Source organism: Vanellus vanellus (genome assembly GCF_965231255.1).
Source record: "Vanellus vanellus genome assembly, chromosome: 8".
Classification (NCBI taxonomy): Eukaryota; Metazoa; Chordata; class Aves; order Charadriiformes; family Charadriidae; genus Vanellus; species Vanellus vanellus.
The window spans coordinates 20,389,617-20,415,622 of record NC_138913.1 but is presented as its reverse complement, the minus strand read 5'-3'; the positions used below and the strand labels follow the sequence as shown (position 1 = coordinate 20,415,622).

The window sequence follows — 26,006 nt, the reverse complement described above, 5'->3', positions numbered from 1 at the left end:
GTTTAGTTTGTTCCAGTTTTGTTTACTTAATGTAAACAACCAATCAATATTTTGAATAAAAGGAACATTTGCAATCTATTGACAATTCTGACATCTGTAATTACTCTTCAGAGTATTTGTGATGGGAATCCATTACAGGTTTTCCAATGCAACCAAACGCGGCTGTTAAAAATTCTTATGCAAACACTCCCTCCCACCCAAAAGAAGCCCAAACCAAAAATCTCAATCCAAATCCCACCTTTTACAAAAAACATAATTCAAGCCTTCACATCGTTAGACAAAAAAACATTAGCTTAGTCATTATTCAGAGCTAGAAGTGCACCGCAGTGCTCTTGGGGTGATGTGCAGGCAGACTGACTGATGCTCTCTGGCCACACATGGACAGATAACACCACTGCACGCATTTGCTTGAGGATCTGTACCAGTAACAGGACAAGTTAGTCAGCTATTTGAAAAAAACACAACCAAACCAAACCAAAACCAAACCCAATAACCAAACCCAACCCCTAATGCCCCTGATGCTCCTGGGAAGAGGAGGGAGGAGTCAGAAATCTGCTGGATTAGTGGAGTGTCGACCCCTCACCATACAACACAGCAACTCTGTCACGCTATGCCACTCCAGTCAGAGATTGAGCCAGTCCCATGAAACCACAGCCCTTCAACAAGCCTGGGTACATGGTAAACTGCTTAGAAAGAAGGAAATCCTTCTGTCCTCTCAGCAGAGCTATAAAAGATCGAAAAGGACAGACCTCTACTGCTTCAGGTGTCAGATCTCACTGACCATCCATGAAACACTCATCCACTCAAGACCTCTACGTCATTCTCTGTTTTTTCCCTTCCCTTCTCCAAGTTTTTCCCTTCCTTGGATTTTTCTCTTCTTTTGGGCATGCTCCTCATCATTCTAGGGCAGGCAGATAAAGCATGGCAAGGACATGATCCTATTTGGTATGCTCTCTTCTTTGCCTACTGCCTCTTCAGAGCCATAGGAAGATGCAGAGTTCCAAGGGACTAGACCTGAAATATCTACAGTGTTCCAGGTTTCCTATAAATGTCAGCAAAAACTTTGCTAATGACCATTTCTGGTCCCAGACACACTCTCACCACAGAACACACCAAGCAACCCCCATTCTTCCTCCAACCTTCCACTTGCTCTTCCTCCACCCTTCCACTTGCTCAAGAAGCAAGAACACACCAGCACAAAGCATAAAAAACGGTGTAAAAAGAGGTAGTGAGAGCATACAGAGAGGAATTTAAGGGGTAGAAAGACCTGAGAAAACTCTCAAAGGAGGAAGACACTCAGAGAAAAACTAAAGCAGTTGCTAAACATTTTGGTCATGTTGTGCACGTGTCATGGAGCTCTTCCCTGGTGCCACAGCACTACATCAGGGGAATTGCACCATGGATACGTTGAGTCCTCACTGCCTGCCCAAAGTGGTCAGCATCCCATTGCAGCTGCTTCCCAATCAGAAACAGTCAGTATTCAGAAAGAGTAACTTCGATATCTTATAAAAATCTGCTACACCATGCAGCCGTTACTCGACACGTTGTATGACTGTGTGAAACAGCACAGCATGATCTCACATGCAAACAAGTATGATGTCCTTCAGCGTTGCTGAAGGCTGCTGAGTCCCAATTTGTGTGTTTTTAAATGGGAAAGCCCACAGGAAAGTTCAGCACACCCTCAACAAATGGAAGTACTTTAGTCACAGTTAGATCTCGTATTGCAAGTGACATTCCTTTCTCATGATGCAAAACCAAAGGCTTAACACTCATCCAATCTTCCCCAATACAACGATTTCCTATAAAGGAATTGATACAACAATATGCTCAGACTTCTGATAGTGCAACAGCAGTTTTGCACAAATGAAACAAAAATTTGTGGAAACTGGGCACCAAGAGCTATCAACAGTGAGATACAATACTTTTTTTAATGAGGCGATTTAGTCTAAAACACCAAACTTCGTATCATGCATGTGCAAATCACAGTCCATTGATGTTGAAGAGGCTGGAAACGGTACGAAATGAGGCGGGCTCCAAACCACCTCTGATCAAGGTATGGTAAGCTCAAAAGCCATGGCAACTTTCAGCAAACAAAATACTGACACTCCTGCTATAACTTTGCTTCTGAAATGTCAACCAGTGCTGCATCCAAACCATTCCTGACTGCTATGTTCTGATACAAGACGAAACAAGATCTCTTGTTTTCTTGTAAACCTCTGTGCAAGGGGGAAAAAAAGTAAGATGTGAGACACCATAACATTCCTGGAGCATGAACTCATGAAAGCAAATCATATTAAGAACTATATTAAAATAACCTTCACTGAAGAGGATGTATGTAATCATCTAAAATGTACTTTTGTGCAGAGTAATGCAACCACATCTGTCAAATGCGTATTTCATAAGAGTGAAGATGCTTAAGGTTAAATGGAAAACTGCTGTGCTGCAAACATTTTTCTTGAGCACTAAATGCATTCATTTTCTAAAACAATCAGTACACTGGGTACTTAAGGAAAGGTATGCTTATAATCTCTGATGATCAAAACTGCTTTTAGTGGCTTTTTGTACTACCATATTCACTGTTCATAAAAATAACAACATGCAAGAGAGAACGCAGATCTGAGGGAAGGCTTGCAGCACAAACCCCTCTGAACACGGCATCTAAAGGGACCATAAGAATCAGTTTATTCATTCCTGCAACAATATGTTTAGTTAGTACTTGTTCCCATCCAACCCAAGCCTGGAGCACCCATTCCTGTGTTACGTGCACCTAACAACCTTTTCCATCCAGTATCATGACTTTAATGCCTTGAATTCCAGGAAAGGAGGCAGTAACGTGGCTCGTTTGGGCATTCGGTGATTTCATTAACTACTCCCTAAAACAGTCCTCAGGCCACAGGATACAAACCTGCCAGAAACAGGAGTATGGGTAGGAACTCACACGTGAAGTAATAAGCACCAAATTCTTAATTTCATTCCGCTCAAGTCAAGGAACTTGTTCCTTCTCCTCCCAGCTCCTTTACACTCACTTTAACGTACTGCCTCCAAGCCCAGAAGGGACGGCTGCTGATCCAGACACCTGCACGTTTCTGCAGCCTTGTATCACCACTGCTGCACCAGCGCGTACCAGATACGTTGCACCCACTTCTTCTGTACAGTACAGCTATAAAGCACTAAGCAAAATCCTACTCCTCTGTTACACAGGGTAACTAAAGGAGAATTAATCCCAGTTAAAGGTGAGTGACATTTATGCATTATTAAGGAAAATGGAAAGCCAGCTTTTCTGTATCAACTGTGCTTCGAATACGCAAATACACTTCTAAGGATTTGAATCAGCACTAATAGAGTTTGTTGATACTAGTGAATTCTGCAGAGTCTTGAACTTTTGCTAGAGGACCTTTTCTTCCCCTTTTTAAAAATGCAAGGCACTATAAATACGGTAAAACAAGCAGAGCACATAAGACAAAGGAAAGTGTAAATATGCACAAAGCTCAGCAAAATTGCACAAACCTAATAGGAAAAAATAAAAAAAGAAGAACTTATACTAGATCTTACTGTGGTAAGTGTCGAAAGTCTTCTGAATACTGTTCGTATTTGTAGTTCACAACATGCCACTGGGAACTGTAGTATTTACAAGCCTAAAGAGAAAAAACACAAAGAACAACAATAGAATTACTACAGCTGTTCGGACTCAAGAAGGCTGGAGAACTAAGAAAGATCCGAGGGAGTCCTCTGTGCTAGAGAACACATTCTCCTCTTTTATAGCTGGGTGTACTGTTCTTAAAGAAAAGTCAGAGTCATGTGTTTCCACATTTTGAAGCACAATTTCCCTTTTAAATCAAACGCACTGAATCATACAAGATGGAGGAGGGGGCTGATAGCAATTTAACATGTCTTACTGATTCTCTTCTACTCTGGAGGAAGCATCGTTAACTTATATCACTACTACCTCAAAAGACACTACCTCGTTTAGGCCTGACTTTCTCCATGGACATTAATTATACATTTTTTGTTTGCATTCTGTTTCATTACCAAAGCCTTCCACTGTAAATACATTTACCCTACTCCTGTTATTCCCCCTCGTTGCAGCACAAGCCCTCTACTTCTTGTTCTGCCCTTAAGGATTGATCTTTAACCTCTTAACAACATTCATGAATATATTAATAGGACTATCATTTCTCACCAGAGTCTCATTTTCCTTTCCACACTGAATTTGCTCAGTCATCTCATCATCTCCTTGTACTTTTTGTGTTCTAGAAAACTTCTTGCTGGTTTTGCATTCATCTTTTGCATTGTTATTAATGTATCAATCTCCCTTAAATAAGGGAACCAGACCAGGACGACGACTGTACTGAAGGACTTCACAGAAAGACCAGAACAACTGTGTGATTTACTCAATGCAGAACTTTTATCAAGGCAATTAAACACAACATGACATTTTTAGAGGCAACAAGATGCATGAAATACAGTTGTTGATAAGGAACACATCTACAAGAAAAACGACACATCAGAATTTCCAGTGATTCTCGCCAGAGTGTAAAATGTAAACTGATAGTTGTACAGTATGCTGGAGAATCTCCTCCAGTATTGTATTATTTTCTCCCCACACTCCACCTGAACATTTGCGCCCACCCATGTGAGATGGAGAGGAAGAAAGAGAGGGATCAAGCCTAAAACCTAACAGTAGAAGCTGCTGCCCGAGGCCACAGGGAAAGGAGGCACATCAGGAAGGACAACGGTGGCAATCTATAGCAGAGAAAGAAGCAGCAGCACTGAAAGGAATCTGAGGTGGGAATAGGAAAGAGTCTCACAGAAAGGCATGGGAAGGATAAGACTCCAGGAAACAAAGAGAATGGAATAAAGGATAGATCAAAGAAATTTAAATGCCAAAAGTTACACAGAGAAAGGGGAAGAAGAGGCGACAAAGGGACAGGATAAGTTAGCACTCCTCTGACCGACCTGGACTATTCCCTCTCTTCCCTGCCAGACTCTTCATGGGAGTCATTGCTTGTACAGCGGTCTCTGCCCCCGCGGGACAGAGAGGGGATTATATCAGGCTGCTGGGGCAAAAACTGAGATGGGCTGAAAAGTTAAAGGTGGTGCTTTCTAAATTACTCAGTGCTGGCTTAAGAAATCTCCTTTTTACTCTGCATGTTTTACACAAGATTTATGTAGCCACAAATGAATTTATGAAGTCATCTTGGGTGTGGTCAGTCTTCTGTGACAGTTTTATTTGTTTTAGAATACGGAAAAGGCAGCAAGGAAGCAGATGCACATTCATAGGCAGTTCTCTCCTACCTTGACACTGAAGTCAGCAGCTGAGCACAACCAAAGGCAGTCTGCAGCAAACACATTCCCTGGGGATCCAGCATCTACTTGCTGGTCTGACATAAAGCCTTGTTATCTTACAGGATGCAGAATGAAGTGTGACCATTAGACAATATAAAAGAATCCCCTATGCTCTGAGAATGAACATAATACTATATAGCATTATAACTAACTCTCCACCTCGCAGGGTCAGGTCCAAAGCCCCCCGTGACAACCATGCCACAACCATGCCCCTACACCACTCCAGTGTTGTTTGCGCTTTGCCTTTGAATAGAGAAAAACACCCCAAACAAACACAACCAACTCCCCCACCCCCCCTTCTTTTTTTTTTAAATTAATCTTCATAAAACGACTTGGTAACTCTTGTACTTGTATGATCAAAATTTTTACCTAAGCTATTTGATAGTCACCTGGGCTACAAGAATACTCTTACAAGAGCAACATATACTCTGTTCCACACAAATCAATGAAAAGCTCATTCATAGAACATTGTGAGGATCAGCACAGACCCTCCAATTCACACTTCACTTGCTTTCTACTTGGCAAATGTAAACCAACTGATCCTTCTACAGAAAGGACCACTTTTTCCCCGTGGTACTTCCACTGCTAAGTATTCTACTTAACAGATGCAATTAAAGCCCACAGAGAAGTCTCAACGCAGGCTTTTATTGCAAGCATTATAGGCCGATGTATTAAAAAAAAACCAGTTGTGAATAACATATAGAACAGGCCACAGTATTTTAGCTTATAACTACAAAGGTTTATTGTGCTCCTCCAAGAAAAAGCTAATCAAAATAAAAATCAAAGGGGACAAGCAGCACATTCAAGCATCATGCAGTAAATTCACAAGAGGCAAGCCAATTCAGTGCAATAGCTAACGCTGTTCTTGAACAAGCTTATTGCAGCTATCCATCGTAAACTAGACCTAGTTTAAAAACAAACAAACAAAAACTTAGAGCATTTTCTTTTCAGAACCTCCCAACTAAACACCAAATACTCCTGCTGACTGTACTTACTTTTAATGATTTTATTTTTTTTTCAATTGAAAATTATTATTGGAAATTGAATTTTAGCAAGGATGAAAAATTTGAGGAGCAATAAAAACCTTTCTAGAGGCAGAGATTTCATCAAGAGGCCAGAGCTGGATCCTACTATTCCTGGCAAAGAGCGGAGGCACCAGCACAGGGGCTGTTGAGCTCAAGTGGACTGCGGGGGAGGAAAAATATAGATGGAGAAATGGAAGCTTTGGGACGTGGGAGGGTTGGCACACGTTTGCATGAACTTTCCTCCTGTATTGTTGACCAGGCAGGCTGCACAGCCCATTCCCAAGGGCCCTATCAAATTCAGGTCATTTCTTTTCTTTTCTTTTTTTTTTTTTTTTTTTTTTTCTTGTTGCCTAGCTGGCTTGGTTTTTCCTTAGAGAGACAGACAATCCTGCAAGCTTTTTCCACCTGTAAATTTTTAGCTTTGCTTCTGGTGATGACAGCATGATGGCTACCACAGTGAAAAAAGCACTTAAAGATTTACCCTGCAATGCAAATGGACCTTTGGGAGAGAGAAAAAAAAAAGAATGGAAAGTGAGAGAAACACAAATGAAGCAAACACCTTGAAATATTTGAAAGTAACTTCCCTGATTATATTCTAAGATAGCACTAGGTATGTGGTTTTCAGAAATACAGATGCATATACGTTAAAAGTCATTCATGGGACAACTGGGCTTCTTGCAGAGAAACTGCATGCACAGAGCAATCCCACCACCTCACTCGCCCTTGAAGAGTAGCTATTCCTGAGGCAGAAAGCAGGAGATGTTGAACAGGGAAAGGCAAACCCATGCAAGAGCTTGGAAACCGAAAGCAAAGACCTTGCAGAGCTGGATGTGGCCCCAGTGTGAAAGGGGAAGCCGCAGAGATGGCTCTGCAATCTGCCCCGTGACCGGGGACACGCACGGTGCTGCTCATAAAGCCTTCCCAACCACTTCTCCCTCCTGTGACCTCTGCTGCAACAACCAAAGGTAGCGCACAGGGATTTGGGAAGGTGGAAGGTGGTGTGGTCACCCTGGCTCGAAATTCAGCCCTGCACGCCAGGCGTACCCTGCTCCCTTACGCCCGCGACAAGCACGGCAGCGTCACGACTAGCTGCTGGCAACCTAGACCTGCATTTGGGGGCTCTCAAAGCCACTTCCAAATTAGCACAGTTCACACATATGGTCAAGTCCAGTGACAAACCAGTGTAACAAACCAAAGCATTAAAACACACTATCGTTTTAAGGTATTAAACATTTTAAAAAAACATTTACCTCTTGTGCTATCAAAAGTCGCACTGCCCTTTAATAACGTATGTCCCTGTCCTGACACTACAGTTGTTTAAAGTACTGAAAGCACTTAGATTTTGTAGTTGGGGAAATCTACACTGCGATGAGCAATAATAAAACTTCTCTTGAGACATTTATCAACAGGAGTTCCTATTTTAATTTGACTTTGAAATATGCAAGAGCAATGTGGATTAGCCCATAAATAAAAAAGCCTCAGAAATCAACTCTATGGACACACAACCACTTTCAGCAGTTATAGAGAAGGCTGTGGCTCTTCTAACATTGTGACTAATAAAACCCACACTTAATAATTACTTATAGATCCTGTAGATACAACCTGCAAAATCTCAAATGAAAAAATCCCCTAGAAGAACGGTGAGGGCTCCAAAAACTTACTGCAAGTGGCAACTCCAACTTTTGTATCCCAAAAATCTCCACAGGAAAGTTAAGAGGCGTTCACATGAATACCGTACTACAGCAGACAAAATTAACTACATCATCCATCGAATGGAATTTCAATATTCTTACACTGTTATTTCATTTTGATGTAGAGCTTTTCAGCCAGCATAGTCCCTACTGCTCTAAGGATAAAGCGTGAGGACTACACTTACACCCACAAATGAAAAGGAGCCAACAGCGGGGTGCTCAGTCTCAACAGCTCTCCCCAGCAAGCTCGCTTCTTCATGGTCCTCACCTGGAAGAGTCACTTCCATAAGTCAAAACACCACAATTTGACATCCAACGTAGAGTCCCCGAACAGGTTGAAGTACTGCTGCATGTGCAGAGTGCCATTAGCATACTCTGTTCCGGGTTTACCTCAGGCTCCCTCACTCGAGTGTGCTGGCAGATGCCAGATGTCGCACGCGGGACACAATCAGGTCACACATGCCATTAATTATTGGCCTCTGTTCCCAGGCTTTTTTCAACAGGTTGCTAAGATGACAACTGCCTAGACGTCTGTGATCTGAAGGAAGCGATTGGCTCTACAAGAACTTTTAAAGCTACAAGCGTGCTCAAACACAGCTCCAGAGTGCCGGCAGATATCTGAAGGAGACAGGCCTGACTTGAACCTATGCAAGTTGGCCCTTTGATAACACTAACAAGCCCCAAATCAGCCCACCTGCACCACAGGAGGCAATTGACCTCGGGGACCAGTAAGAAGTGCGCAGGTGCACAGCAGAATGATGGTAGCAACAGGATTTTAAGAACACAGCGCGAACTCCACCAGCTTTGCTAGAAGATAGATGAGACCCCCAGCGATGGCACTTGCAAGCTGGTCCAAGGCTCAGCAAGTCACCAAAGGAGACTTTCCTCTCGCAGCCACTGCCGCTGGGTCAGACTCCTGACGCAAAAAGGATGGGTCAGGAGGCACCTGGTCTACCTGGGAGGGAGAGAGGGATGAGGCAGCTTCTCAAAGGTCCCTCTGGGCTTATTTTCCACAATTACACTGCATAAACATTGGGCAGCTTCTGCAGCCAGCCGCTTCGTCCTCCTCCTGCCCGCTTTCTGAAAACACTGACTTGAGGCAAACCAATATGGGATTAAATATGTTGCAATTAGATAGCTTAAGTTCCTCAAACTATATATAACTTTGAACTGCAAAATGCACTATTCTCTTTCTATTCCCAAATGAAATGTGGGAAGAATCCCAAGGATTGCCGTTGGATCTGCACATTCAGGAATACGGAATTGGGAAAGGTGATATTAGGAATGTTTTCACTGTCTAAAAGGAAGAATTTTATTTTGTTTCTTGTGGAGTGAATGTTTCTATTTGCCAAAATTATGGCCCATGAGGACAATGTTGACTGGCATAAATACATGCAGCAGACTATGAGGAGTGAGAAAGTTTAGAATTTGGAAGAAACTGCATGGTACAGTATGGAAGGACTTCAAGGAAGTCAGGAACACTTAGAAAAAATAAACACTGAAGACAATTTTATTGCAGCCTTTAGTTTCTGGAAACTTCTCTACTCTTGGAACTGAATTTAGTTACTCAAGCTCCTCCTGCCCAAGAAAAATTAAGGTGGAAAAATGCACAAGAAAAATATCCTAAAATGACTACAGGTATAGGAATGATCGATTCATGAAGTATTACCTTTAGAACATACCTAATAATTAGGTATAAATTAATAAAGGAACTCAGATATGAATCAATCATAAAATGTAAAATATTTATTCTTTGCATCCTACAGAAAATATTTAGTTATCAAAGGTTTATTTATTTAAGTCACTTTAATTTTATTTTTAATTCTTATTTTACAGTTTCAGCAGAAAGAGAAGCTTAGACATCTTATTTAAAGTAAATTCTTCTGCCTTGCCCATTACCATAACATCTGAACATCACCAACAGTGAAAATTTTTGGTGACTGAGGAACCTAAAGGCAGTATTAGAACTGAATTAGCCAACTAAAGGCACAGGCCTTCCATTGCAGGTGGACAGCATCAAATGCTATCCATACTGAAAGCTCTCCTCAGCAACATCAGCCTCTTCTTTCTTCATCGGGCTTGTCAGCTCTTCTGCATCCATGAACCAATACCGCACAGGCAATCGAGTCATCCTGGCGTGCCTCTAAGTACTGTTTACGATCACCTGAAGGGAATCTGATCAAATCCCCAAGCTGTCACATGTATGGATTTTGGTAAGGGCTGGGAAAAAAAACCACTGATCCTTGAAGGACTCTAGCAATGAAAGATCTAGAGATGGAAGTAAAGCCTTCCTACCGTCACCAGTAGGACATGAATGCCCAGGAAGAGACATACAGGGTTTTAAGGCATTATCACAGACTTCTGACAGTCCTTTGAAATGACTTATCAGTACCTTATAGACAAGATCTGAACACCACCAAACGTCTGGAAGGATGAGACACAGATCTGAGCCCTTGAAATCATTTCAGTACCATGTCCTCACACTGCACCACGTGAAGAAAGTTAGTTTCACCTTCAACAGCAGACCCTTCATTTGTAATTAACTGACTTGCTCCATGTCTTTGTGTCACAACTTACTAAACTACTGAGACAGTGTAATATACATGAATCATCAGAGATAGCAATTACCACTTATGGGGAACACCAAAAATGGCTTCAGGGAGAGGAAGCTGTACCTTGCCTTTGCAAAGCTTCCCCAACAGTCTGATCAGGAATTAGATGCTCGATCCCAGGTTGTAACAAGTCCAGTTGACCAACAGATAGTCAAGTATGTACAAGATGGATGCCTTCACCGTTCATGATATCATAGTATATTTGAAGAAAGAGAAGACTCCTTCACTGACTAAAGCTTTGGCTTTTTCACAACTCCAAAAAAGAAATGAAGGTCCCAAAATATATTCCAGAAGTTCTGAACACCAGCTCGGAACACAGTAGACTGCTGCTGGTTCAGTACAGATTTGTGACCAATTGCTGCAGTGGACTACAGGCACAGATCTTCACAGCACCCCGTGCTCAGTTTTACTTAGTTTTGGACTAGAAACCATCCTCTTCCTGGAGTTTAATTTATTTTATGTATAGCTTTTGGCTTTGTGGCAAAGTGGAACATATGCATTACTACCTTAAAAAAGGGTCTTATCCTGCTACTATTCCATGCACTGGCTTAGTTCTATAGTACTGTTTTTTTCCACTGCTTTGTTCCTGTCTCCCCCCTCCCCTTGGCTCACTGATATTGCAGAGAAAGTTACTAGATGTGCGCAATATGTATTTTACCAGGTTGTCATTAGCATCCCCTTGGAGTACTCAGCTGTAATGATTCCCAGACAGTGTGCACTACGTTCCATTTTTAGAACCACCACTTTCTCTGTAAAGCCATGAGCACAGTGCTGGCCTTGCAACTTGTGGAACCTTAAAATAAAAAGCAGACCCCAAAGTGCTGAAAGGGCAGCAAGGCTTCTGGGAAGGTAGATAATTCCACAAGCTACGTTATCTTTTAGCCCTACTGTCAGATTAAGAAAGATGGCAAAGTTCAGGCAATTTGAGCTGGCAGTAAATTGTTATGGCTCTTTCTAGACCTGCTGAGAGAAACAGGGCCAGCCTGTAAAATGTCATGTTGCGTACAATTCAACAGCCACATTTCTGCCTAAGATTGGATTTTATTTTTTCTAATCCCTGTGTTTGTCTGCAACTGACTTTTGCTCCACAAATTATCTTGCAGTTACAGTGCGTTTAAACCACCCCATACTCATGCAAACCAGGAAGCCAGGTGTGAAAAATCCCAATCTGGGAAAAAAAGGCAGAGAACGTGCACATTACGGGCTAATTATAAGTGCTTGGAACTAAATCCCTTATAGAAGCTGGCTGAAAATTTCATTTCATACATCTGTTTTGTATAGCTTATCATTCGCATTAACTTTCCATCTCCAGTGAAAGATGGGGAAGGTTCAGGGAGCCATCTAAGGAAATTCCCTTGAACGGTGCAACCAGCAATCTCCTTCAAAGTGATAAAACCAGTGACAACCTGAAAAATCCCTGAGGTAGGAGGAAGACCAATCTTCTACAGTCTGAGATCAGGTACGGAAATAACGCAACTATAGTTTTGTTTAAAGGTAGAACAATTAATCACCACTGGTGGGGCTCTAACTGCCACGGGAGAACTTTGCTTGACTTTCTGCTATGAAGGCAGAATAGACTGTAAATACTGACAACAAACATAAACCCCTACACATCCTTCACAGTGCAACTACTCCTCAGGTAGCTATAACATACACCTCCGAATAAGATACATACCTTGTAATAACTCTAACAGTCTAAACCAGTGTCAAATAGTTATCTTTTTGACATTTTCAAAACGCAAAGCGTATTCAGATCACCAATGTTTAGCACTCATGTAAAAATACCAACATCAATATCAGTGGACTAGTAACAACAGGGAATGCAGCTGGAAAACAGTAGAATGAGAGGCTGATTCAGTGCATTTGCAATTTTTCTAGATACAAAATATCTCAGAATGGACACCTGCAGATATGCTGTTAACCCTCCCCTTCCTTCTGGCCTCCAAAATTCAAACCCGATTCAAATCACCTAAACAATATTAAAAGAAAAAAAGATGGTCATTGTAATCATAGCAAGCCTCCCCCAAACCCTTGGCTTTATTTAAAATTAAATGATACAAACGCTAGATATTTACCTCTTTAACAAATAAATTTTCTGCTTTTTGTTCTGCATCTTCAGGTACAGAAGGATACAGCGTCCTGATTTCCAGAGAAATCGTGTCTGTCTGACAACAAACAAAAAAAGCAAATTAGTCAGAGTAACAGAACAGCAGTTTTGTCTCATGAAGAGGTTAAGAACCTTATTATCATGGCTTGCATTTTTCAGTTTGTCATGCAGCCAATACACACGCACATCAACAACTACAACCCAGCTCCTGCCCACACAGCTATTCAATACTACCAGCTAAAGTATTAATTACAAGCAAGAGCAGTGTTTGAATGGATTTCTGGGAATAAAGTTGTTCCAAGCAAACTTGCTCAGTCTCTGAGGTTTCTGATAAAAAAAGTCATCAAGTCTTCCTTACGTCCATTTCCAGAAACATACGCCAAACCCACAGTGTTCCTTGCTCCCCCTACTTCCCTCCTGCACCTCATGCCTTTTCAGCAAGGAAGGTGAAAACAGAACTAAAAGCTTTGGCTCCTTTGGAAGGCAAAGAGAGGAGCAGAGAGTCCTCCCAATGAGTTGCAAAGGGCTGCCAGAGGACAGGTCAATGGTGGGAAAGCAAGAGGAACCAGGCGACAGCTTCTCAGTGGGGCATTTCCACCCACGGGCGCAGACAGCAGAGCAGGATTGACATGGGACTCCCTTCGCTTCCTGCAACCTCCTTTCACACTCAACAGACACTGCACAAATTAAGCTATTTTTTTGAAAGCAGCTCCTGACTGAGTTGGCTCGTATGGCCCCACAGCAGGAAACAACAAGAGAAGTGGATCTCCAGAAGATGTGCACAAGGAGCCAAACTTCCCTTAGCTCCCACCAGGCCAACGAGAGGCCAGGGCCACCAGCAGTGCTCCTCTGTGTGACCCAGGGCCTCCATGCAGAGCTCAGACAAGGCAGCCACTTTGCAAAAGTCACATGAGAGGAAGCTTTGGGGTATTTCGAATTAATCAACAGATCTGTCCCACTCATTTTCTCTGCCTTAAGAGGGGAAAACAAAACCAAACCCCAGCAGAGCAGATTATGCTGGCAGTTACAACGGAGTAACTCAACTCAAGACAATGAAAGACTAAAACCAAGACGAATCTAATCTCCCAAGCTCATTTTCTTTTCCATTACAGAAAGGCACATGATTTCTGGAGGAAGGCCTATGACATACGACTGGTTTAGTATGAAGAACCACTACTTACTAATACCATGAAGCAGCCTGCAGTATCTCCTGTGCCCCTGGAGGATCTCCTCCCAAGCCCCAGTCTCAGACTAAAAAGTGATGTTTTTTCTCTACAAATTGAAGCACTCGGACTCTGCATGACAATTGCCTGGATATTATTGACTGCATTTTTCCTTACAGCTTACACAGACCACACTGATTCTCCCCCCACCTACCCCTCTTTCCATATAAGTAATTATGATAGACAGACATCTATCACTCAGGCAGACGCAAACGTCATGGGATTCCCCAAACTTTTTGTGTTTCATGAGGATACAACGTGATTAAAATACTTTGGCTCCCACAAATAACAATGGCGCCTTGTAGACATCATGAAATGAAAAAAAACCCATGTTTTTCTGACAAACTAAGTGCAGGTTTGTAAATGCAGGTTCCTGGGCTCTACCCAGCTGTATTATCAAAGCCAGTGTGCAGTGGAGATTTACACAATCATTTAGTCTATGAGTAAAAGAGACAGCAGATGGAGAAGTAGGAATTTTCAGGCCACATTTAGTAATAGTGAAGATGACTGAATCCTTGGTTGCTTAGGGACTTCCCAGCAGTACCCACAGTCTCTGGAACACACTTCGTTACTTTTACTTCACACATACACGACATTTTAAGTCCCCTTTTTTAAGTGTTCCTAAGAAGACACAATCCCTGAGCACAGCTGAGAACCCACAGGTGCCCCTGAGGTCCATCACAGAGTTCTTCCCGGGGCTGAGGCGTCACCGCCAGCAGCAGCAGCCACAAAGCATGCACATCATCCTTTTCTGATATCACCGCTGCTGAAGATCAGCTGCTGTTTCCAGACTAAAGCAGAGTGGGAGGTCACAAGAGAAGAGACGTGTGATGTACTCTGTACCTCGCACTGACCCTGTCGGGATGGTGACTAAGCTGCAGAGAGACCACCAACCTCTTCTGCTTGCCCATAACAAAATTATCTGCCTTATGTATCACACAGAAGATAATTTGCAGTATTTTTTTTTTTTAGACAAATAGTAAGTCAAATTTTTTACCTAATACACTTCTTGTTAACTGATATCAACACACTGACCCAGGCAGCTAACATTTGCCTTCACAGGGTCATTGTGCCTCCCTTCCCTTACACAGTTTGTTAAGAAGACTGTAGCTGAACACAACGGGTAACTCAAGCCCACTGTTTCACGTGTGGTATGCTCCCCTACTTTCCTTCTCAACAAGACTGCCCTTGAAAGAAAGAAACATAGCCATGCAAAGCAGAGAAATCAGGTAACACTGGGCTTGTCGCGTTTGCAGGCTTTGCCAAAGAATATCACCGGTTTATTTACATAGAGTTGGGACATGGAAAATCTTGTGTATTCTTATATCTAAACTGGTTTTAAAAACTACAAAGCACTTCCCTTCTGAGAATTAGTTATTTTCAACCACTTAGCTGCAAAAGCTTTGCCACAAAAACACTTCCTGTTCATAGTTGATTATTTCAAAAGTTAAATGCTCTTAAAGGCTGATCGGGCATAGCATGTATTCACCAAAACCTTTTTACTTCAGAAAACAACTAAATTTCAACAACAGACTAAGTGCTTCTGAAAGGCTCATCAAAAAAATAAAGGATTTTATTTGCAGAATTCAGCATTTATTAATGTGCTTTGAATGCAGCCTATTGTTTAGGCAATCCCAGCAATTGTCTGTCCAAAGCAGAAGCCAACTATCTTCTCATTTGCACGTGCAAACTGTGATAATCAAATAATGCAAGTATCCGCCTAAAACATTAAATTCCATCATTCTTCTGAATTATTTTTTTAATCTGCTTTATATAAATATCCTATATCGAGCAATGATTTCTGGCATTCACCCAGGCCGTCTCATCTGCATAAACTGTTGGCCCCAGGTGTTTGATTAGCTATAAGGTGCAATTTCATTAAGCACCCACTCTTGCTACATCCACTTTCTACGGTGAAAGCCACAAGTTAATATTGCTCCTTATCAACGATTGATTAGGAATAATGTTTTCAGACAGTGTCTGCTTCTCACTGGCACGCTGAGTTTAGTATTTGAAAATGGAGTTCCAACTCCATTAGCCATTTCAAACATTTTCACTTTGAATCTATTCTAATAGCTTTTAGTCTGAAAGCATGTTACCAGTGGTTAAATCTTTAGACGGATGCATCAAACATGATTACATTTACTTCCTGAAAAGGCAGCCCTTCTAAGAGAGCTAACCGCACGCGGGCAGAAACGTCCCTCTATGTTAATGCTTATGATTCAATCTCCCTATAGAAAAGCTGGTCAGCCCCATTTTCATCCAAGTAAACAGATTTACTTATCATTACCAAAAATTGTAATGAGATCGTCCATCAAATTAAAAAGCAGGATAAGATGCAACTTTGCTGTACAAATACCGCTGTGCAAATGCTGTCGCTACACGGGGCTCCCGACAGGCTGCTGTCTGCTGTCCCAGCACAGACCTCACCGAGGAGGTACACGTGCGGGGGCAAAGCGAAAGGAAAGCAAGTACAGAGCACATTTAAAGAACAGATTTTGCCTCATCACTCACCGAATAGCATTCGGTGTGAGAGGCTACATTTGCCCACACAGTATTTTGCTTTGCTGACTGCATTAGCTCTCTCTATTTAAACACTTGGAATGTATCCCTCTAAGTCCCTCTCACTTTCCTGATCCTCCCAGTCAATGCAAACTTGCACGTCGAGGATCCCCACATCCCATTAATCATGAGAATAATGGACTCAACTTCTGCACCTCTAAGGATGAGCAGATACTGCTTGTCACATGGGAAAGTGGGAGAGAAGGCATGTGCTATTGAAAATAACCCATGGTCTCACCACTGTAACTCTTCTGATCTTAGAAATACCAGTCAGGTTTAGAGGGTTATTTCCAAGGAGGCCCCAAGTCCTGCGCTTAGAGCTTCCCCTATGGCACATGCTCTATGTTTCACGTGAAGAGGCAGTGTCGTCACTTACTCTTGCCCTCTCCCCTTCAAGATACATCTGGTTCTCTATCCAAAAGAACAACTTTTGTCCCTGCGCAACATCTAGATAGAAGAGGTTTCACAACCAGAAAAATACGGTGATTTTTGGTTCTTCCTTGTTCAGAGCTGGAAAAAAAAGAAGCCTGGAAACAGTCACACCTGCAGTGATGAAAAGTATCAGCACTGCACAACTCAGCCCCTCTTCTAAGGCCTCTGAGATACTGGCAGGGCACCCGGGTGGGCTTTCAAAAGCCCAGAAGAGCCAGGAGCACGTGTCAGACTGAACTTCATAGGTTTTGCATCACACAGATAAGCTTTGCCATCTTACACCCGTCCTAAATTTAGGCAATGGATTATTATTTCTATTGCAGGTTCAAATCAGACATTCAGCCATATTTGTACAGACAGTTTAAGGAAGGCTGAGTTCCACTTTTCAAACAGAAATTTAAAAAATAGTACATGGGGAGAGAAAGAGGAACAAATTTTCACAACCAGAGAGTTTAACATGCTTTCATCCCATATGAAATTGAAGTACCTATTAAACACTTTCAGCTACCTTTTTATGACAATTAACTTATATATATCAACATATACTTAGTTACCAAACCTCCACACAAGTAAAGGTGGTGCTGAGCCTGTTGCCACTAAGGGAAGGCACCAAAGATTCTAAGCAGGACTTGAGATTCTGGAGAGATTTGAAAAACACGGCTGGGGGTTCAGTGAATTTCCTAAGGATAGCGACATGAAAAAAGGATGAAAAAATACTTATGAAAGAATACAACAAGCATTTTGCTTGGATACATGAAGGCACTTAAGAGCAGAAGTACAAATATATGACAACAAATCTGTGCAAGACTAAGATGTGAAAGGTTAAAGGTTGGAGGGAGACCAATCTGAAGTAAGTTGTCACGCTTCTTTCACGGCCTCCTTCCCAGTAAACACAGAGGAGAAAAGTGAGAAAGAGGAATGCCAGACAGCAGCGGTTCCAGTTGTCAAGGGAGAGTGTGGCCAGGTCTGGGGAGCAGAAGGTGAATGAAGCACGGTAACCCATTGGTGAGGATACAAACCTAACAGCATCACCACCAAGCACGCATTTTTATGAGCACAACAGGAAGCCCATCAACTCCCACTTACTACCACCAAGAAGTAGAGTGCAAGCTCGTACTCGTGTAACAGGGAGTTCCTGGGAAGCTCTGCAGATCCTTCCTCCACACAGTCGCCATATTTCTGCAGAAATTTCCACTGGCCACTACTTCACAGCACAGCACAGCAAGAGAAGGATAACTTGTTCACGGGATGCAGGAGCAGGTGAAAAATGACGCTGAGCTGACGTGCTTTTTTCCAAAGGGAAATAGGACTTTGGGCAGGCAGGAGGAGAGTTAGCAAGCAAGGCATTACCAGGAAAACAAGAAGCGGAACTGATGTGAATTGATGATTTTTTATTTTTTTTTTAAAGTGTTATTAAGCACAGTTACAAAGCAGTGAAGCACCTTTCTCCCAGCTGGAGTAAAACCAGAGAATGCATCTTTGTAATGTATACATCTTGTATTCTCCTTTTAAATTCAGGGAAATGGAGGAATACAGTCTATCAGGTTCAGATTGCTACTGAGAATTCTTTGCTGTTCCACAGACTTCTCGTAAGATGTTGGAAACGACCAACAAAAGTCCTATAAGAATAACTGCATTCTTGTTGAATTGTGAAGAGAGAAAGTAATTCTGAGACGAAACAAAAGACGAGACAGTACAGCCGCTATGATGATAACTGACCCATATCCGATGCATGCGGTGAATACTACAGATCCAGAAATGGGAAATCATTATTAAAAGCAGAATTTTCTCTTCTGCTCACCACCTCAGCTAATTCTTTTGGTGGGGTTTCCTCTGAAGAAACCTTTGCCCAGAGGATGCACTAACTTACAGGCTCAAACTGGGGCTGCATCAACGCTGAGCCACAAAGTCTGAAGCAACTGTAATTGTCAGGAGTTAAACACTAACATCCACCATTTCCTGGGGCATTATCACATTAAATAACACTCAGAGCCAGCCTGAGCACCTCCTAATTCAGTCAGACATGGATCTCTTCCTACTCAAATGGCTGACCCAGACTTTTGTGCACAGGTGATATTTCAGCACAAGGAGCAGGGCTCTAAACAGACAGTCTGCAGCTGAAAAACCTGTCTGCTCTGAAGGCTCTGCAGTCCTGCCTGGTGGCAACGGCTCTTGTTACTGCAGCTGACTTCAACAGAAGATAACAAAGAAAAGAGACAGGTTTATTGCAAGGATACAGACCCTACCTACCACTGCCTCTGCTCTTCTGTGAGTACAGGCCACCTCTATTACGCAGTACCTCTCTCAACTGTCTTATTATTTTCTTCTTTTTTTTTTTTTTATTTAAATAGATAATGCAGAATAGTTGAAAAGCATTAACACAGAGGAAACAAAATAGAAGTAGCTACTAGAAGCCAGGCAGCAGTTGCTCAAAATGAAATGAAATGAAGGATATGAAAATACGGTTTGACAGGGAGAGGTCTCGAGCAGTAGGACATGATTCTTCTTTCACTGAGAGGGTTTGCTCCACTGACTTGAGCTCAGTTACTCTAAATCAAGGGGCTCAAGGGCCTTGCGACAGCACACAGTACGTCTAGTCAGCTTTATAATGCTAAATTTCAATTTCCTAAGTTCACAAATGTGCAAAATGGATAAAGGAATTAACGATGATGAGGAAATCTATTCTGTTCAGTTTTCTCTCAATCCCATGAGCACATTAACTCAGTTAATGCCACCAAGGAAATAGAGCCATTTAGTAAAACAAAGCAGTCGATTAGATTAAGCCGGCCCCGCAGGACAGCGGCAGTGCCATAAGCTGATGGGAAAGGCCCTCACATGGCGTTACAATTGGTCACAAATTGAAATGCATTTCCATTACAGAATGCCTATTTATCAAAATCTAGATCTTTTACAGAGATCAGTTGATTTTGAAGAAGTTGCTATAAGATGCAGGCAATCTGCCAGCTTACTTGCCCAGCAGCACGCCTCCCCAGCCCCCCGGCAGGCAGCCCCTGCCCTCCCAAGCTGCCCTGTCACTGCCGCGCCAAGGGCTGCCCTGGACTTCCAGGTTCCCACTTTCTTTTCAGCTTGCCAGGACAAGCAACGGGGAACCCGGGATGAGGTCAGGCAGCTCCACAGCTGCAGGGTCTGGTATCCACTGCCTGTCAGCATCCCACCGTGGGAACCTGCCTCAGCACTGGGGACTCCACAACCCCCATCACTCAGGATGCCAGATCTCAAACCCCACTGGAGAAGAATTTAAGACAACCCCAAAACCAAACAAAAATCAAGTCTGTTTGGATTTATCTTTCTCTTCAATCTAATGCCAGCAATGGCAAAGCTTGGAAATAAGTCACAGCCACCATCTAAAAAGTCTGCCTTTGAGCAGAAGGCCAGGAACCATGGGCTGTCTGATTAGAGTGGCCAAATACATTAAACAGAATAGGATCAGAAAGACTGGATGTAAATTACAGGAGTTTGATTGAATTAGATTTTAATAGTAGGGAGAAATTCCCACTGGCCAAACCACCACTGTGTTGAGCAAACAGACAAGTATATGTTATGGAATAACATGCTTTCTGAGTTCCTGAAGTATATTTGGGAATGACCAGGGCTTCGAGCTTTATCTAGTCCTAAACAGTAAATTCACTCATACACAAATGTCAGAGAAAAAAAAAAAAAAAAAGAGTGAATTGGTGGGAGGGAAGTAAGGCCTTACACATAAATTAAGAAAATCTTAGAGAGCCGTTGGGCATCTTCTGGCTCTCCCTCTAGCAATGAAGATAAGGTAAATAAACGAACAGGCAAACCTAAGAATAATACATAATTGCCTTGTACTTACTGAAAAGTCATCATCGGGGAATAATATCAGATCCTTAAACTGGTTATCTCCAAGATTTTTTTCAATCTCTGTGATAACAGCTTCATAATCCAAAGGCTCCAAGAGTTTGGGTTTTTCCTGCTGTGGAAGAAAAGAAAAGATCAGGCAATCTCTCTACACTCAGATTTGTCTTCCTCCTGCTTCATAAGATAAGATCTGCTGCATTTTTCCCTTTTTTTTTTTTTTTTTTTTTACACCAAAATATGAATAACTTTTCCCCCCCCACGCCTCCATTCTTCCCAGCTTGTTGCAGCTGAGCTCATGCGAGAACAGTGGAAGTGAGGAAGTTGGGTCAGTTCTAACAGTCACTCTCCATCCGACAACTCGAGAGCAACCTGTCAGCTCGTTAGAGACCAAACCCACCACATTAACTTACCTGTCATACCCGGGAATACTCTCTCTCTTTCAACGTAAATGCATGTGGGCAAATAGACAATGGACACAATTTGAACTGAACATAGATATGACTTTGAGCTAATATGTTTTAGAATAAGTAACCTACTAAGCTTCACTGTCTTACACAGTCCCATCTCTTGAACAGCTGGCAGCTTGTGAGTGCCACCACATTGTTTTACTTGGGAATAATTCAAGGTTATTCTCCCGGAACAAACTATCTGGCACACAGCCCCATGGTTTCTCTTGTCAGAAATGGGATTAGTATCATTGTAGCAGTACTATCATTGCCTGAAGCAGTGGTAAAGTAAGAAACCACCACAGGAACAGCCAAACAAAAGTAAAGTCGCACTGTCTCAAAACACAACCCAAACCCAGAAAAACAGAAGCCCATCTGACAGACTAGAATACATTAAACAAATGAATAGTCATGTATTAGAGTGACAGCATTTGCTTAATTCAAAGACTTAAGCATCAAAAAAAGTAAATGAGAAGGAGCAACAAAACTGCTGGAAGGGATGGAAAAGCAGGTGATGAGAGAGAAAAAGGACACCAGTGGACAGCAAATGCAGAAACACTTCTGCAGCAGAACACTTTTTTTCAGTCTGATGCAATGGTGGATATTAAGTAAGTTGTATTTTACCCACTGTTCTTGTACTGTGCTATCCAGAACAATAGAAAGTTTCCCTCCCTCTTCTCTCAACCAAAACTATGATGTACTGAAAAAGAAACCTTTCACATCTCCACAAAATAAATTTCTCCAATGGACAATCTCATGATTCTCCATCATATCTGATCTCATATATCATACACATATGGTCCATTAGATATATATAATGGTCCAAATATACAAGTCTCTCCCTCTTTTGACTTCGTTTTAGAGAGTTCCTCTTTTCTAAGTAGTTACAGTCACCTCAAGATTTCTCCCCAGCCCTTGTGAACAGTTTCCCTTCTATAGTAAGTTCAAGCCTCCCTTTCGTATCAAACGCATCTATGAAAATTTTAAGTAACACAGGCACACAAAATACATTAAAACACTGGGATACACATGTTCCTATAAAGTTATTCAATTGCTGAACAGCTGATGGTAGAATCACAGAATAACTCGGGACCTCTGCAGGTCATCTACTCCAACTCCCTGCTCAAAGCAGTGCAAGTTACCGGGCTGCTTGGGAACTTGTCCAGGTGAGTCTTGAAAACCTCCAAGGATGAAGATGCAATTTAAAAAGTTGGAGCTGTTCCTTCAACAGTTCAGTCTATTAACTCTCTTAATCCTGTTTGCCATCTTAAGAGATAATAAACTTCCAAAAATCATTAGTATTTAGCATTCAGAGGCCAAAAGCACTATCTACCGATGCCGAGACATTAAAGACTTGTAAAAGATAGACCACATCAACACATAACAGTAATAAATAGAACTTTTTTTTGAAAGCTCTTTCCCAAGGAAACTGGTTCATGAAAGTTGCTGTGCAATGCGAGGGAGAGGCGGGAAAGAGAGGCAATACTTGACCTACCTAAATATGCTGTTTCCCTAACTATCAGCCCCCAGGAAACCACTAAAAGATCTGTCTGTATGAATGAAAGAAAACGGGATTCTGTTATGCAGACACTGTGCTAGACTCCTTCCTAGATGAATCTGGAGATGTACTCTTTTGCCTTAGAGTTACGAAAGGGAGATTGAATTAGAAATAAAATTTGGGATTGTTTAACAGAAAAAAGAAACTTATCTAGAGGAAGGCCACTTTAAAACACAAAAGGCCCAAATGGGAAGAAATTTAGATTCTGTGACAGAACTGTATACCAGTGTGTGATGTTCAAGTAAGACAACGCACCCTACCAGGACACATAAGACTATATTAACCCAGCCATGCTACTTTAGACTGTCCCAAGCTGGTATTTAGCCCTGGCCAGAACCAGTTGACACATTAATATCCAGTCCTGCTCGAGAAATGCTCGGGCTGAGTAACAGCCATATTCTTTAGTGAGGTTTCAGTCTGCTGTTTACCGACAGCGGTTCCCCACAGGAATGTAACAGACTCATCCAACCGTCTCACCGTGCTCAGATCACTCTCGTTTCCTTTCAAGTTATGCTGAGTCACAGCAGTATCCTTTAGCCACAAGTTTTAGACTCTCCTTCATTAAATTTACCATTGTACCGATCTATTAAATATTCCTATATAGACATAAGCTTCAAGGAGTAAAAATATGAAGAGCAAACACCAGTGCACACTGAGCATACCCCCTCTGCTGTACCACTTATTTCGGGAACGATGAACAGAGTTCGCTCAGTCCAAGTTTAGCAGAAAGCAAACTTGTGGTAGTGTAACTGTTACCTTCGGTAGGAAACCTTATAGCAACCACTTACAAGAAAACTCAAAGTAAAAGTGAAAAAATACACGCGTTGACATTTATGAGGTACCAGTGTTTCATGCAGGCATTTTTCCTGTGTAGCGGTTTCACTAAAACATGTCCATTTTCTGCAGCAAGTTTGTGATACTGACTACACTGAAAACTCTCCCTTCCTAGAGCAGGTACTCTTAGGTTAATGGTTGTGCAACAATCTCAACTTTTAATAAGTCAGACATGCCACTGATCATAAATGTCCACTCTTCAGGGAGGCGTTAACACAATATTAATCTAGGTCTGATGCTCCTTGGAAACGTCAGGAACGTTAGCTTTCAAAAATCTCTTAAAAAAACGTAAAGTAAGCAAATGATGTAAGTAGCCAACTTCCTATTGAAGTCACAGACTAAGAAAGAGCTGGGGAATGCCACAAACCTTGGGACCTCTCTTGAAACGTGGGGGAATCCCACGAAAATGTGGTTCTCTACACCAATGGAAACTACCCTTTTTGCTAGGGCTGGGGAATAAAGAGGTATTCCTTCTGCCCCCTGGAAATCCCTGTGAGGCTGCGGTCAGCATAGCTACGTCTTCTTCAAAATTAACATCACAAAGATGTTCAGATGCAGGTGCAGGCAGGGTAAAGCTATGTCACATTGGCCTCTCTTTTCTCTTCAGAAACTGGCAGCACTCCGAAAGCCACTCCTGAGAGCTGCCTGAAACACGCCAGGGAAAACTTCTTGACAGCTGCAAGGTCGTTTACATGAGACAAGAATGCAACTCGAGAAAACTCTGAAGCAGAGAAACACAGTGAGAGTATGAACATCGCTGTTCCCACAGCACTAAGTCTCTCGCTCTCGGTGCTGCAAAGTGCATGATCTGATGGAAACATTTTAACAGATGTTAACAGCGAAGTCTTATGAGAAAGTTTACACATCTGAAATGTAACTACATGTAAGCAGATGTGACATGATCACAATTACTGCAAAACTTTTCAGTGGAGCACTTCAATAATTATGGTGACGCTTTTCTATTGATGCAACGACAAATGCCATTCTTCCTTCTATGGCAGTACAGCAAAATCCTGTATAAAATGCAATACTGTATTATGCCAACTCCCACAAACCAGAGATGCAATAGCCCATCCTCTTCAATACACCCACTGCGGAGATAGTGCAGTCCAGTCCCTGCCAACACCAAGCATGACTGTAAAAAACACGGTGTCTCTCTATCAATTCTGCTTGTTCTTACAAACCTTAAGACTACGCAATGTGGACACCGACTCCATCCTTTGTAGAGCGAGTAGTTTGGATTTGGCAAAGCTTAGTATTGCGTTTGTGATGGGAAGCGGCAGCTGGTTTAGTTAGCAGTTATCTCGAGAAGGCGTGGAACGACTGCTCAGTTTTCCCGTCCCGGGCAGACAGAAGCAGTGATGTTGGGATTCGCGAATTTCTCCCTGCGAGCACTCGCAGAGATTTGTAAATGAGTAGGGCTGATTTAAAGCTAATTTAATAACCATAGTGCTGCCTCTTCTCAACTTAACTTGTCTGTTCTTTTTGGAAACAGACCAACCTAGCAATCTGTGCCAAGATCGAATTATGCTGGCTTGGGTTTTTATAATGCTTTTTATATTCCCTATCTCAAGTGAGTAATGAATTACATTTAGTTGTACTGAAACGGTTGTGAATACATCTAGTAAAAAGGCACTCTCGGACTCCTCAGCTGCTACAACAATCACAGCAGTACCATTTACCTCACACCCTGACAGTGTTGTGGAGCGTACTTCTGTACGTTGTTGAGCCAACTTTTCCGAACTCTTTTTGAGTAGTGAAGAGATCTTTAATGAGCGCAGGAGCCAACGCCACAGAGGGATAATCACTACTTAATTTCACATGAGTGAAACAGCCCAGATACCACCAGTGACGTACAGCTCGATCGCCATCGTCTTCTGGTCTAGGTACAAAAGCATTATTTTTCCCAGTAATAATGACCAAAACCATCCACATAAATGATTTTATGGAAACCGATATGGTACCTGGCTTGCCTCCAGCTACACAGACATTGTGCACTGATGCTAGTACCCATCTTCTCTTCATAATTATAGGATAAAATGACTTCCATATCATCCTCCTGAAGTTGGATTTCTGTGAACACTCATTAAAGGAGGAAATGATGTAACCGAGACCAATAGTCTCTGGATAGTCATCCCGAGCACTTCCCCATTCTAAAAATAAACTCCACCAAATGCTATGATTTTCTAATGCTTCAAATGACGTATTATTCCCAGACACCAAATCCTGAGTATCTAAAATTTATTGAATTTAATACAGATGTTCAAATGAATTTCTTGTCTTCCCCATGCCAGGAAGAAGAAAATTAAAGAAACAGATACACA

At 42.0% G+C, this 26,006-nt stretch overlaps 1 protein-coding gene across 1 annotated transcript in view; it reads right to left on the bottom strand.

Moving 5' to 3' along the window:
- The window catches only part of DOCK10 (dedicator of cytokinesis 10), a gene marked incomplete at its 5' end in the record, with an annotated part of 163,080 nt that overhangs the window by 80,403 nt on the left and 56,671 nt on the right, over positions 1-26,006 (bottom strand). The window contains 3 exons of the mRNA XM_082487337.1: positions 3,553-3,635; positions 12,750-12,835; positions 20,836-20,959. Coding sequence (XP_082343463.1) covers positions 3,553-3,635; positions 12,750-12,835; positions 20,836-20,959 — 293 coding nt within the window. The remainder of the gene's footprint in view (positions 1-3,552; positions 3,636-12,749; positions 12,836-20,835; positions 20,960-26,006) is intronic.